At 33.3% G+C, this 14,445-nt stretch overlaps 1 protein-coding gene across 1 annotated transcript; it reads right to left on the minus strand.

The window, feature by feature from the left end:
- Positions 1-1,469: 1,469 nt before the first annotated feature.
- Positions 1,470-2,441, minus strand: LOC122802323 (zinc-binding protein A33-like). The gene has a single exon (XM_044071964.1). The coding sequence runs from the start codon at positions 2,439-2,441 to the stop codon at positions 1,470-1,472; it is 972 nt and encodes a 323-aa protein (XP_043927899.1).
- Positions 2,442-14,445: the final 12,004 nt, after the last annotated feature.

The following is a 14,445-nucleotide window of genomic DNA, read 5'->3' on the forward strand; positions in this document are numbered from 1 at the left end:
GTGGTCTTTTGTGCTGGGGTGGAGGTGGGATATGTACATCCAGGGTGATTAGTTTGTGGTCAGATCTCACTAGTGAGGGGTATACTTCCGGTGTGGAGCATTTTGTCCCCATGTTTGTGATGATCAGGTCTAGTATATTATCTCCCCTAGTGGGAGAGGTGACTAGTTGTTCCAGTGCATTTGAATTTATGAATTCCAGGAACCTTTGGGCTAGGGTATTAGGGCTAGAATAATGTACCCAGTCTATGTTTGTGTAGTTGAAGTCTCCTAGTATGATGGTATTTTGTGATACATTCATATCCTCCAATGTCTTCAGGAAGGCTGAGTGGGGTTCTTGAGATTGGGAGGGTGGTCTGTAACATGCTACCAGTTGTATAGCAGTTTTGCCTATGGTTAGTTGCACCTGTATGGTCTCTGATGCTTCATGTGTTGCTACTAACATGGAGGTGTGGGTGTCCTTGATGAATATGGACACTCCCCCTCCCTTTGTGGTTCAGCCCGGGTTTTGGGGCCGAAAAGCATGATACGAGGTATAGCCTGGTAGCGCTGGGGTGCTCTCCGGAGCCTTGAACCAGGTTTCAGTTACTGCACAGACGTTGATGTTCTCCATGCTGAGGAGCGCATGGCAATGCTACCTTCTGTGTAGGTCTTCCACTATTCCTATATGGAGTTTATTAAATCACCAGGAAAGTGTTGTACTCTCATTTTACACAATGTCCATGGTTTTCTTTAGGAATATGTTAAATTTACAGCAAAACTTGTGAGAGTTCATCTCATGTTGCAACTAGGATAGTCTGGATGATATTCCTAGATTTTATTCATCGATTCATAGATTCATAGATTAGTACTAGGCTAACTGCCTTTGTGCGCCATTTTAAGCATAGCCAATTACCCCATTTGAGAATCAAACCCTGCACCATTGGTTTATAAGGCAAACACCTTAACCATTATGCCAACCTCCCACCCCTATAGGTAACAAAGAGTGCCTATTGCTTTTTTGATGATGGTACTTATTTGCTCTGCCATCCCTGGTGTCACAGCCTAGGTGTCACAATCTGCAATGGTAGCCCCTTGCCCATCTTCACACCAGTAAAGAAGAAAGGGTACACCTTTTCCACAAAGGTGTCTTTGTAGGTGTAGATACAGCAGAACTCATAAGGGTCATAGAATGACAGCAACCCTTTCTCACAATCAAGGTATACTCCACTCCTCCTAGGCTGCTTGGTCAGCTTAAGAGGGGTAGGAGGCACAGTATAGGCCACATACACTTCTCCATCTCAAACAATGGCCCAGAACCCATTGGAAGGTGATAGTTTTGCTTCCACCTTTTGAGTCACAGAATCCTTTGCCACACCCAACCCCCACTCAGTCTTTATACCAACATCCCAATAGTATCTTCCAGAGTCAAATCCAGTGTTTCCCAGAACACATGCAGCAGGGTCAAACCTCTCAGGAAGGTCAGGCACTGATCATTTCTTGTCACCACAATGCACTCTTGTCTGTCCATCAAGGATCAAGAAGGGGCAGGCAGTCTCAGGGTTTAATTTAACTGGTTCTGGAGTTAATTCGAGAATATTAAGCATCTTCCTCCAGATCCAGTACTGCAGTAGCCCAGCATACTGGTCATCACTTAATGCCACAGGGGACAGGTCCACATCTTTACTTGGGATATTGGTCCTTTCCTGCATTTCTTTCAGTTTCATCAGAAAAGAGATTTCATCTTCCTCTTCAATGCTCTTTTCTATTTCGTCTACTCCAGTGGTCAGCAACTGTAGGTCATTCTTGATAATCTGGATGCGCTGCTCCAGGATCTGTCTTAGTTGCTCCTCATCTCCATGAAGTTTCTGTAGTAGGGCATTCTCTTCTTCATACAGGAAGGCATGCAACTTGCCAAAGCTCTTCTTGATTTGCTCTTCCACTGCCCTGGTCTTCTCTGGAATCGCATTGAGCTGAGCTTCAAAGTTTTCTATAATCGAGTTCTGCTGGTCTCTCTTGTGGGACAAATTCTTCAGGAATTTCTTTAGCTGCTCCTTAAATTCTCCTGCTGCTTCTTGGGCATTCAGCACCTCATGGTGAAGATGCTTCCTGGAATCCCGACAATCCAGGCAAATTACTTCAGTGTTGGTGATACAAAAACGCTCCAGCTTCTTCTGGTGTTCTGTACACAGAGGGTAAGAATGCATCTCCGTTGCCATCAATTGCCTTTGCTGCAGATACTCTGTGATATTTTTCAGCAACTTGTTGGTTCGGAAGTTGTCCCCTTCAAACACAGTACTGCAGTGAGGGCAGACGCAACTACCAAACTCTTGCCAGTGCATGGTTATGCAGCCTCTGCAGAAAAAGTGTTGGCAAGGTAACTCTACTGGATCAGTATACAGCTGGGCACACAAAGGGCATAAAAGCTGCTTGAGCAGCGAATCCGATGAGGAAGAGACTTCCATTGCTCCAAGTTTTACTTCAACGTGCTATTTACATTGTCGAACAGATTCACAAACTAATAAAAAAAATAAAAAATTATAATATGTTTTTTTTAAAAATGTAGCATTTTAGTTTTGGTGGCTTGATGTTTCAATTCATATTTATATCTGGTCTGAAGGTAGTTTTATAAGCAAAGGTGACATACCATATCTCATTACCTTAACAGGATGTTACTTGTATCATCAATTCAAAAAGCCCTTTTATCTGCCAGTCATTTTTCCCTGCTGGATTTTAGTATTCTGTCAATACTGCTATGCTGCAATGAGATTCCTGTATAAGTCATTTGTTTCCTAAGTATGATACCTATTCAGCAGAAAGATCTGTTTTTGAAAATACCCATATTGGAAATGACTAGAATTTGCATACTCTAACAATGAGTACATAACTTTGTTTTGAAAACAGCCTGCAGAACTTTTAAATAAAATCACAAATATTCTTGGATGGTTAGTGCAGTGCACTATGCAAATTAGCTTGAATAGCAGACATGCAGAGTGTGTGAGTGATTCAAAGACACATCCAGTGTGGCTGCTAAGTGACCAAAATAGCATACAGTGCAGCACATGCGAGTGAATTGAAATGATATGGAAATGAAGAAGCTGGGCCATAAAAATATGGCACAGGGGTTATGCAAATGAAGAAACCTAAAATGGCAGAATGATTCAGAAATGTGTGAAATGGCAGTATCAAGAGGTGGATGGACCAGAGTATGCCAAAATAGTTCCACAAAAGGTTTAATCCACAGCCAAAAAAGGACAGACTCCACATTAACGCTTTAATAAACAACGCGTTTTCGTCCCCAATCACTGTAGGACTTCATCAGATAAAACACATTTAAAAAACAAGATTCTTAAATACATTTTTAAAAAAATAAATCAACCTATGTTTATAAAGTGCATCTTTAAACATCAAATCAGGCTAGGCTCAGCTCATTAATATTAATTCCTCTATGAAATTCATTAGAAACATCACCAAAACAAATATTGACCATTTAAAATGTTTAAAATTACTAGTTCTGTTCCTAAAATATATATCACTCTACCTCATTTTTATTAAATAAATAAATATTGTATAAAATTTAATGTTGTAAATATTAAATCAGTAATGAACCTATTAATGTGCATTAGAGATATATACGATATCACCCTCTACTGTTCAAAAAAAATATTACACTTTCCCAGCTTTTAATTTTAATACAGGGGTTAATGAAATATATTCATTTAAACCAGGTTTTTTTGTGGCTTCTAATTTAATTTGCCACCATAATTCCCTATATTCAAGCCATTCCTCCCATAGACCACCCCTTATTTCCCTTTTTACTTGTTCTATTATAAAAAATGAAAATTTTGAACCATTACATTCTCTGGTATGCTTATATAAAGCATTTGTTTCCCTTTGCCTTTGAATATCATATGTATGTTCATAAATTCTTCTCCTCAGGACCCTCTCAGTTTTCCCTATATAGAAAGAACTGCATTTTCCACATAGGGCTATATATTCCAAACCCTGTGTACCGCAATTATAATGTCCATTATTTTTGATATTAACTCCCCTACTACTCAAATACACCTCACTCTTATCCACTATAAATTCACATTGTTTGCAATGACCACATTTATATGTTACGTTTTTCCTCACCCCACTCACTGTGCCGTAACCACCATTATTACTCCCTCTATTATTAGATTCTAATAACTGTTTCATGTTTAATGAATTTCTATATACTATCTTCGGAAAAATATTTTTAATATTATTTATATCTGAATATAAAGAAAAATCATTCCATTCCTTAATAACTAGTTCCCTTATTTTGGAATTTGAAATATTATATTCCAAAATCATAGCCTGTTCAAAAACATTGTCCTTTTCACTATTGTTATTGATTACGGTCATCTCCTGACTAACTATACCACTTCCTTTTATAGGTTTAAATTTTGTAGCTCTACCAATTTCCATCTCTTTTCTAATATTTTCTATAAATTCTCTCGGATATCCCCTTTCTTGAAACATTCTTTCCAAGATGTTATACTCAGCATAAAAATCTTCATTTAAGCTAGTCATGCGACTACCCCTCACAAATTGCCCTTTTACTATATTCTTTTTGCAATGTGAGGGGTGCGCACTAGTAAAATGCAAGAAAGAGTTACAAAAGGTTATTTTCCTATATATTTTAGATTCAAATGTATTGTTATTTTTGTTTTTATATACCTCAACATCCAGATATTTTAGAGAATTTAAAGAGGTGGTATAAGTAAATTTCAAAAAATTGGTAGTTTTATTTATATAATCAAAGAACTCTTTGAATTTTTCCATACCTCCAGTCCAGAAGATGACTATATCATCCAGGAAACGACGATATAATGTCCAATATTTGCTAAATTCAGAATATAACACATATTTTTCTTCCCATTGTGCCAATACAAGGTTTGCAAATATGGGTGCACACGCTGCACCCATAGCAACCCCTTGTATCTGTTGGTAATATTCTTCATTAAACATCAAAAAATTATATTTCAACACCATATCTACTAAACTCATAACTGTTATTTTCTCTGCTTGAGTTAATTTCTTATCTTCGTAAACTGCTTCCTCAAACATTAATAAACCCTCTTCATAAGGTATACAGGAAAAAGGTCTATAATGTCTATAGTTACAAACATTAATTCTTCACTATATAATTCAGGAGTAATATTTCTTAAAAAATCCCACTAATCTTTCAGTATATATTTATTACCGGCACATATGTGCTTTGCCTTAAAATCTACATATTTTGCTAAGGGGAGTGTTTTTGAACCTTCTGAGGAAACAATTGGCCTTAATGGGGGGTCCTCTATACTTTTATGGACCTTAGGTATGCCATGGTGGCAAATTAAACTAGAAGCCACAAAAAAACCTGGTTTAAATGAATATATTTCATTAACCCCTGTATTAAAATTACAAGCTGGGAAAGTGTAATATTTTTTTTGAACAGTAGAGGGTGATATTGTATATATCTCTAATGCACATTAATAGGTTCATTACTGATTTAATATATACAACACTGAATTTTATACAATATTTATTTATTTATTTATTTATTTATTTAATAAAAATTAGGTAGAGTGATATATATTTTAGGAACAGAACTAGTAATTTTAAACATTTTAAATGGTCAATATTTGTTTTGGCGATGTTTCTAATGAATTTCATAGAGGAATTAATATTAATGAGCTGAGCCTAGCCTGATTTGATGTTTAAAGATGCACTTTATAAACATAGGTTGATTTATTTTTTTAAAAATGTATTTAAGAATCTTGTTTTTTAAATGTGTTTTATCTGATGAAGTCCTACAGTGATTGGGGACGAAAACGCGTTGTTTATTAAAGCGTTAATGTGGAGTCTGTCCTTTTTGGCTGTGGATTAAACCTTTTGTGGAATTATTTTGGCGTACTCTGGTCCATCCACCTTGCTTCTTTTAGTTGTCTTGGTTTTATTTGGAGCGTTTTGGTGTTTCCTAGTTTCAGTATCAAGAGGTCTCTGGTTATGGATGTTCAGATTCATGGCATACAGTGGGAACCATGCTAGGAATACTAGCAGCATGTGTTGGAAGCCAACTTCAGATCATGCACCCCCATATTGTTGGATGTCTGGCCATCTGTGTCACCTTTGAAAGTATAGACAGTGCTTGACATACACAAACTCACAAACCAACAGATATTGTATGGTTTCTAAGTGGACATTAAAACTGTAATATACCCAGTTAGAGTGTGTCACCCATAAGCAGAATCAACAGGGAAGCATGTTATGCTTACTCGCTTACTCTTATGGATATAAAGGTGTGTGTAACCTTAGCCATCTTAGCTACAGATAATTTCTGTCAAATGTTAGGAGATTTGCTAAGGATACAGCATCAGCCTCATCTATCCTAAACCATTTCATGGATATAATGCTACAACACATGGATGAGCATATCTGGTTCCATAGCACAACAGAGGAATGTAACCACACCATGTCAACCTTTTATTTTTTAACACTTTTATTAACTTCACATATTCAATTTACCAGTATATAGACTGTTCAGGTTTTGTCATCCCTGCAATTTCTCTCATCCTCCTGAACATTGTTATGTATGCACTGTTACTATATATCCCATTTATTTTTTTGTTGTTTGCTCCTTCCATTTGTTAAGATCCTATTTCCAATTCTTTTATCTCCTTTACAACATTCAATAAAATCTGTTATGGTTGTTTATATTTTGATTTCCATTTTCTAGTAATTGCCTTTTTGGCAGTCAACATTAAACTTTTATGTCTTAGCTCTAAAGAATAATTTCCTTATTTACAATAATTTGCTACCCAAAATTTTATGGCAATGTACCCTGTAGGAAATTTTGAACATCTACCAACTTAGTGCAGTCCCAAAAAACATATTTTCAAGTACCCACCACAATGCCAAAAATTGCTGAAACCTGTTGAAAGATTCTTTAAAGTCTACTCGGGTTATAAAAATACCTGCGCAAACACTTCCATGTAAAAATCCTAAACTTTCTAGATTTTGGTGCATACTTGGGAGCCATACAAATATCCCACATTGTTCATTTATATATTGCATTTCCATTCACATATCACAGTCTTATCTAACCTCTTTTGATTTATTCTTATAGTTATCATGCATTATTTTAAATTCCCTACTAATTATCCTTTTTAACCACAGCTTCTGCTCCAGAGTCAGCTATAGACTGCTTGTCTTTCATTAAACACTACCCTATCCCTGCTTCTTTGCCTATACTCTATTTCCAATCCCATGCAAGGAAGGCAGTCTACAGCCTGCAGTCCAAATTTCTGCATGGTCTTATCCCACTGTGCAATGTTTCTCTCCATAATTATGTGTTCTCAAAACCTTGAGTCTTGATTTTCTCCAATAAATTCCAGCTCCATCTTACCTATTTTCTATGGCCCTATTTGTAGTCATCCCCAGAATCTCCTTTCTTCATTCCCTCATTTGCTTAGTTCTCAAACTACTTTCTACTACTTTGCAAATATGATAATCTCTGTGAATCGTATTGTTCTATTTAGAAACTGTATTCAAAATGCTACTCTCCTTATTTTGTGACCCCTCCTCCATTTCAGCATAATTTCTTTCCACTTTGATTTCCATTTTGATTTATAGCCTTCTTCTTGTGTTCTATGTCTGACTTGTGTATAATACCAGAGAGACTAGAAACATTTTCATTGCTACTACATTGCTATTCATATACAAAGTCATGAGCTACAAGCTTCTCAGCCTTTGTATTACCCTTTGTTTAGTGTCTTCTCACATATCCTTAGCTGCCATAATAGAATCCTTTTTAATCCAAACTCCAAAGTATTTCATCTTATCATGTAGTCATAAATATGGGTATTGCTGAACCAGTTGACTTGATTCACATGTCAGTATATCAATGGGTAAAACACTCACCTTCGGTGCTGGAAGACCAGAAAGCTTTGATCTCTATTCCATCTTCAGGTGATTGGATTAGTTTTCAAATTGCTGAAACAGCAGTGCAGAGTCAGAGAGTGCTGCACTTCCAAGTATGTTGCCCTTCAGATGAGAAGTTAAACCGACGCCCTATCTGCCTGAGTTGATGGTAGTTCAGGTAGATGTAAAAGATCCAATGGCACCTATTGAAAAGAGCAGGGGTCTTTTATTTATATACAAAATAACTCTTATTTGCAAAATGTTTACATATTTACAAACTTTACATATACACATATACAAATCTGCTTACACCTATTCACAATTTCCTTTACAGTCATGATAGTTTTTCATCCCTATTAGATCTCCACTCCTTACATAACCACTATCTGATTTTACTTAATTTTGTTGCTAAAATCCATTTACCATTAAACATAATTTCATTTATTTTTTTCTTTCCATATAATCAATATAACATAAAATAACTTTTTATCTATTCTTTTAATGTATTATTTATATTTGTATAATATCCATATTTATTCATATCCATGTTTATTTTATCTACTTCTTTTATATCTTCAAAAAATCTTCTCTACAGTTATCCCAATAACGTTTTTACTCTTACATTTTATAAACATGTTTCATAGTTTCTTCTTCTTGACAACGTAAACATAGCATATCACTTTTCTTTTTATATGGCATAATGTCCACAAAAATCTTGACATTCTACTTTCTGATTATACCACTTGGTTCTTATTTTTAAATCTTTATTTTTTTCATCTGTTAGAATGTCCCATGGTTTTAAATAATAATGTTTTATCATTACAATCTTATACCATAATTTTCTTTTTTTTTCAGTATCACCAATTTTTATTTTCCACAAAAATATTTCTTCTTGGAAACTTTAATTTTTTCATTTATACACCATTTTTCTCTTTTACTCTTTTTTACCATACCCCAAAATATATTATACTTATATTTATAAAGTTTTAGTACTAATCTCTCATCTATTTTTTATTTATCTACTTTAAAACATTGTACATATTTAATGAAGCAGTGAATACCACTGGGTTATTTAATCATAAACATCTTTCTTTATTTACATAAAAACTTCTCTTTTTACTGGGTTTAATCTAGAACCCCATGTAAATGAAAAACATTATCTGCAAAAATACCTTTTCAAATACTCCTGGAAACATAAATAAACTTGCTAAGTATGCTATTTTTCCAATGAGTACTGAATTTATCAAATAAGCCTTTTTTTCTGAATAGTAATTTATTTGTTCTCCAGAAAGTACACGCTTGCTTTATATCTTTTATTACATTTCCTCATTGAGTTCTACTTACATCTTTCTTCCCAAATTTTATACCAAGCACAGATATTTCATTCATTGCAAAACATATGCTCCTGATCTTTACTACATCACCTAAACCTTTACTTTTCTCTTTATTTAATGCCATGTCTATCAACTCTAAACACTCATTTGTGCAAATTATTACTTCTTTATCCAAATTTTGTTTTTTGCAATTATTATAATGTCATCTGCATAGCTTAACAGAACTGGAATTCTTAACACTTCAGGTGTTATATATTCTGCCTCCTTCATTTTGTAATTTCTTTCACAAAGTATCACATTCATACGTAATGCAGAGTATACCAATTATTGGACATCCATGTCTTACACCTTTCTCCAAGGGAAAAGAGAAGAAGTATTGAGTTACTTAGGAAGCCATTTACAAGTACATTTACGTTATTACTATACACTGACATACATAATTTCCTAGATTTCTCATTCATATTATATTCTTTTAATATCACCCATAAGATTTTATATCCAATTGTGTCAAATGTTTTATTAAGGTGTCCTATCATGATTTTGCTTTTTATTTTCTGTTTATAATATCATCCACAATTTCTCTATCATTAGTAATTCTTGACTACCCTTCCCCTTTATACTATATATGCTACCTTCCATGATATTGTCCATTTTAGTTTCAAATATTTTTGCACTATTTTCATAAAGATCTTATAATTATTCAATACTGTTGCTCTCCAGCTTTTTTAATTCTCTTCTGTCTCCTTTCTTCCATATAAATTTAAGTATTCCACTATATAATTCTTTATACATAAATCCTTAATTTAACCCTTCATTCAAAATCTTAATTTTTTTTTTTGGCAATCCCTTAAATTTTTATTTATTTCATACCCTATTCCATCTGGGCTGCAGCCACATCTATATTTACTTGCCCTAGAACTTTTTCTAGCTCATTTAAAGTAATCTCCTTTTCCAACTCTATTCTCTTTTCTGTTAACTTTTTTCTACTTTCCATGTTTTTTACTACCTTATTTTTTCTTTAAACATTTCTTGTACATATTGTACTACATTATTCATAATCTTTTCCTGAGTTCTTTTGATTTCTCCTTTTACATTTTTATTTCTCTCTTTACACTACCATCTTGCTTTACTAATCTGCTTAAGTAACTCAATACTTCTCTTTTTCCTTGTAAAAATATCTTTGCTTATATAACAATTCTTGTATTTTTCTTATTTCTTTCATATATTTATTTCTCTTTGACAAATTACTTTTTATCGTTATATTCTAAAACTTCCAATGCATCATTATATGTTCTTTTATATTTTTCTTTCTCTACTTTTCGCACATCATATTTCTCACATCATATTGCCAATGTACATTTTTTATTTTCCTTAAATACCATCCACAATTCAGACCAATTTTTATGAAAATGTTCTTATAGTAATAAGATCTTTCCATAACTGTACTTATGTCTTTCCTTCTTCATACCATGTTTTCTCATTTATTCTTTTTATCCCTTTTCCTATTTTTATATATTCCTTATTTTCGTTTACCTCTAGCAGTATTACAATATGATCAGAAAATCTTGTTTCAACTATTCCCCTTGTACTATGACTAAATCTTCTGATACTATAAACTATAAAACAATCTATTTCAGTTCTATACATATCCCTTTTGTAAGTCCATGAAATTGTTTTCCAAAGTTTTAACCTACCACATCTTATAACTTCTATCATTTTTCTTATATCATTATCTTTCTTTTTACACTTGCCTCTTAAATCACAATTAAAGTTTCCTGTTATTATAATAGTCATATTTATCAATACATAGACTGAAATATGATGAAATAAGCTTTTTCTTTCTTTACAATCAGTATAAGTATACAGTGTTATAATTCTATATACCTGTTCTTTCCATTTTAAATATACAATGGTAATCTTCTTGTTTTTGCTAAAGTTACATCTAATATCTTCATTGCATTTCTATTGAATATAGCTATTTCAAAACATCTCTTATTTACCAAATTCTAGATTACTTTTTCTCCACATAGTTATTCCAGAACATCTCGCATTTCCAAAATTCCAGATTATCTTTCCTTCCCATAGCCCACTTGTTTTATACCACTCCAAAATTCATATTATTCCTACTATATTCTTAGTGCTATTCACATTTACAGAAAGCAATCTAACATTTTCCTTCTCCCTTTTCCTTAGATTCACAGTTTCATATAATTTCAAATAATTTTACACTAAATGAGGCTTTTAACAGAAACAGTTTCATTAAGAGCAGATGAAAAATCAGCCCTTAAAAACTTGCCCCTTTTTCTTGTCTTTCAAGGTAATTGCTAAAACTGTCAACAAACTTTTTGATCAATCTTTTCCAAAACTAAAAACTCAAAATTTCCAAAAATCAGTACAATTTAAACTATTTTTAGTGCATTGGTGACATCTTGCTTCCTAATCACTGAAACACATTCACTTATCACTGCAAAAGTCTCCTATTGCTTTACCTGTATAGACACAGTCACAACTGGTACAAGAAGCTAAGTAAATAATACCAATGATTTTACAATCATATTACTCTTTAGATATAAAATTGAGCCCACAATGTTAAAAAAAATTGCTGGTCCTATTAATACACCTGCAAAACTAGCAGTTATAACAGGGAACAGTACCACAATGAGATCTAAAAGAGCCATCATTAGTGAGGTGGGTCTGTTCTAGTAATTGTTTCAAGTTTATGTAAACAAATATGGTATGCAACCCCACTACTTTTACTAGGTCTTGGTTCCCTAAAATGACTGTTTAATTTTCAAGAATAATAGATCAGATGTCACTATCATCTGAACTCACTGGAATGGGAAAGGACAGGATCTTGTTGTCGTCATCATCACCCACCATTTTAGGAGCAAATCTAGAAAAAAGAATGGGACAAAATTTAATGTTTCTGGACTGATTTACCTCTTCTGAAATGCACTTCAGTTTGTTCAAGGGATTACCTCACAGACAAAACATTTCCATCACCAACTCAACTTCATATAAAAAAATCAGGGTATGAATGAATCAATCACCTGAGCCATATAATCTGACCCTTAAAATGTTAAACTTCATAAAAGAAGCTACTAAAATATTTGTTTGTAAAAGTATCCTTCCTATAAATCCGACTCTCACATTTCTTGTTCCCAGCATCCAAAATAATTTGAGTGTCCAAAAAATGTATAGTTTTCCCTTTGCCACATATTTCAAACTTCAGACAAGGGACACTACTATTGATTTCTTGAAAAAAAATAACTCAAACAGCTTAGTACTTCCTGTCCATACAAATACCATATCATCTATATATCTTTTATGAAGGGAGACATATTGGAACAACTCCATTTGAGTTACAAATTCTGTTTTCCACCAACACATGACTAAATTTCTGAATGCAGGTGCCACTTTGGCCCCCATTGCAAGTCCTTTAGTTTGTTGCAAAATACTGTCCCCGAATTGAAAAAACATTTTTGGTTAGAATAATCCCAAGCAATAGAAGAACACCACACAGTGTGTATCCATGAAAACTATTTAAAGGACTCCAAAATTTAAAAAGCTCAAGTAGTGGTCATTCAGGCATCCAAGCAAAAATAGCAAACCATATTCAGCACTCAAGTAGCTTTATTACACACCATACGTAAATACATAAAACAAGAAAAACGATAAGCACTTTGTCACTGTAAACTGAAAGGATTTCTTTAAAACTGTTGAACAAAGCTCATTAAAACCATTAAATACCCATTTAAATTGAGTCATGTGACCCTTATCCAATTAATTATTAAAATAATTTTAGCACCATAAAATCTATCTCAAAAAACTTAAAACCTCATGAAAAAATCATTATGAAACATTATAGAACTATGTGTTCATACAAGACAAGCATGTGTATAAAAAGACTGATCATATTATGTAAAAAGTAGTGTACATTAAAATATATAACCATCAAACACACTTTTAAAATAGGGACCAGTGAAGTGTTGTCATTGATACCACAGGGGTTGGTGGCATTCAATCTTAGCTGCCACTTTAATTCACTCTTCTCTATTTTACTTTCTAGAAGCCACCCTTGTGATCAATTTTAATCGCATCCACTATCCCAAATAAAAATGTATTGTAACTGGGACAATCTAAAGTGTGCTTATACAAAGCATTGTTAGAATTTTTATTTTCAATAGCATAAATGTGCTCATATATTTTATTTGATGATAAGCACAAAGTGAACAATGTTGACTAAAGTATAGAGTTTACTTTTACATGTTAATTTTTTCATGTTGTTTTTAAATGTCTTTGCCAACAAGTTTGTTTTACAACTTTCTTTTTTATCTTGTTACCAATTTGATGTCTTAAAATGTTTTAAAACTAAAGCTTGCAAACTAATCACTGTGTTACTTATCTGCTTTAATTACAGACCATACATGTGCAACTGCGAACATTTGCTTACAGTAATATATTAAAAATGAGCTCTGTCTTGTGGATATTCACCTTTTTGCTGGGAGACATATATTCTATGATTGAACAGGATGCCAAAATGCAGTTTTTGACTTGTAAGTTTCATAAGGTTTGAATATATATTCTCACTTTTAATGTTTCAGTTTGGATGAGTAATGAAGAATTATGTAGGCCTTTTAATAGTCACTGTACTTTTAAAGTGATCTCACATGGTTTTGTCCTAAAGTAGTCTAGATGCCAGTCCATGATAAAGGAGTAATGTATTTCCTTATTGAATGGTTTAAGATCTTTGCCTTGTGCAGGCTTAATATCCTTTGTGACTGAAACTACATAAGAATAATGCACCGTCTCCCAAGCAAACAGTTCAATAATGCATAGACAATCTATGAAGAAAACACAAGTTTTAACAGGAAAAAGCCTGGGGCCATTTTCTTACTTATGGTAAATATGCAGATGGTTTACTGACTTAACACCATGGTAAAGTTTATTTTTTGTCTGTCCGTATAAGCTAGTATTATTGTTTTCTTGATCATTACTAAATGTAGTAATGTCTGCTGTTGCTCATTAATATGTTTTTGTATCTTACATGCTGACTGTTTCATATAAAACTTTGAAAACTAAAATAATAACTTTTATAAACAACAAGGTTAGCACTTTCATCCAACAATTAATTAGACTTCGTTAGACTTTTTTAACTAATTACCATATTTATAACATAAGGCAAGTACTTAAAAACAAC

This window comes from Protopterus annectens, chromosome 5.part0 (genome assembly GCF_019279795.1).
Source record: "Protopterus annectens isolate FY-2018-M chromosome 5.part0, PAN1.0, whole genome shotgun sequence".
Taxonomy (NCBI): domain Eukaryota; kingdom Metazoa; phylum Chordata; order Ceratodontiformes; family Protopteridae; genus Protopterus; species Protopterus annectens.